Below are 1,190 nucleotides of genomic sequence, written 5' to 3'. Positions count from 1 at the left end.
AAGAAGGGTGAAAGGGCGGGGGGGGGGTCAAAAGGTACAAACTTCCAGCTCTGAGATCAAGAAGTCCCAGGGACTTAATGTACAACAAGGTGACCATAGTTAACAATACCCTATTGTGTATTTAAAAGTTGCTGAGAGGGTAGATCTTAAAAGTTCTCATCAGGAAAGGAAAATAAAAGTTGTAACTGTGTGAGGTGACCCATGGGAACTAATCTTCCGGTGGTGATCACTGTTTTCTATCTCTTTTAAAATCTTTCTTAACATCCATTTATTTTTGAAGGAGAGAGAGAGAAAGAGACAGAGCATGAGCGGGGGAGGGGCAGAGCGAGAAAGGGACACAGAATCCGAAGCAGGCTTCAGGCTTTGAGCCATCAGCACTGAGCCCGATGCGGGGCTCGAACCCACAAGCCGCGAGATCGTGACCTGAGCGGAAGCCGAATGCCCAACCGACTGAGCCACCCAGGCGCCCCTACTTTTTTTCAAAGCATACATATCCAATCTTGATGTTGCACACCTCAGAATGATAGAGTGTTCTAGGTCAAGTGTATCTCAAGAAGACTGGGAAAAATAAATAAAATAACCACTCAGCGATGAGCCTCTCAATACCTGCATGTTAATCCAGTTTCATTAAAAAGCTCTGACAGCATGTTCCTGGACTTTTAATTACACAGGCTGAGCGACACCAGTCCCGCCATGGGGCCCATAGCATCAACCCACCACCTGTGGGAAAGGACAGACCAAAATCATGGTCCCCTCATGCACCTGTCTTTCTCCATGAACTTCTTAAAGTCCCTCTGATGAGGTGTGGGCATGAGGCCTATGCAGGTGCGGAGAGAGTCCTCCTCAGAACCAAAGCCGTTGTAAGGTGGAAATTTCCTTTTTATTTTCAGAGGAGGCGGAGCCTTGCATGAAATGGAGTTGAAGTTCTCTGCAACAAAACAAAGGCAAATGAGACATCAATCGTTTTGTTTTGTTTTGTTTTCTTTTGCCCCGATTGTGGCTGTTTCGAAAGGTCTGTTATGTTTTTAAGATGGACATGGAGATCTCTGTGGACTATTTTAAACTCTTTCAAAGAAAACACAGCAAAATCCTGGGAGGGGAGGTTTCCATCGTGTTTACAAAACCACAGAACTCACTCAATAATCGCCACTGGTTGAAAAGAAAGGAAGGAAAAAAAAAAAAAGAAACGG

At 45.0% G+C, this 1,190-nt stretch overlaps 1 protein-coding gene across 3 annotated transcripts in view; it reads right to left on the bottom strand.

Moving 5' to 3' along the window:
* EFHC2 (EF-hand domain containing 2) overlaps nucleotides 1–1,190 on the bottom strand; it is a 181,624-nt gene that overhangs the window by 82,967 nt on the left and 97,467 nt on the right. For all 3 annotated transcript variants that reach the window (XM_077768535.1, XM_077768533.1, XM_077768534.1), the window contains one exon: nucleotides 763–928. In XM_077768535.1, the coding sequence (XP_077624661.1) occupies nucleotides 763–928 (166 nt within the window). The remainder of the gene's footprint in view (nucleotides 1–762; nucleotides 929–1,190) is intronic.

Source organism: Crocuta crocuta, unplaced genomic scaffold, assembly GCF_008692635.1.
Source record: "Crocuta crocuta isolate KB4526 unplaced genomic scaffold, BGI_CrCroc_1.0 scaffold467, whole genome shotgun sequence".
NCBI classification, from domain to species: Eukaryota; Metazoa; Chordata; class Mammalia; order Carnivora; family Hyaenidae; genus Crocuta; species Crocuta crocuta.
This window is presented reverse-complemented; position numbering and strand designations above follow the sequence as displayed.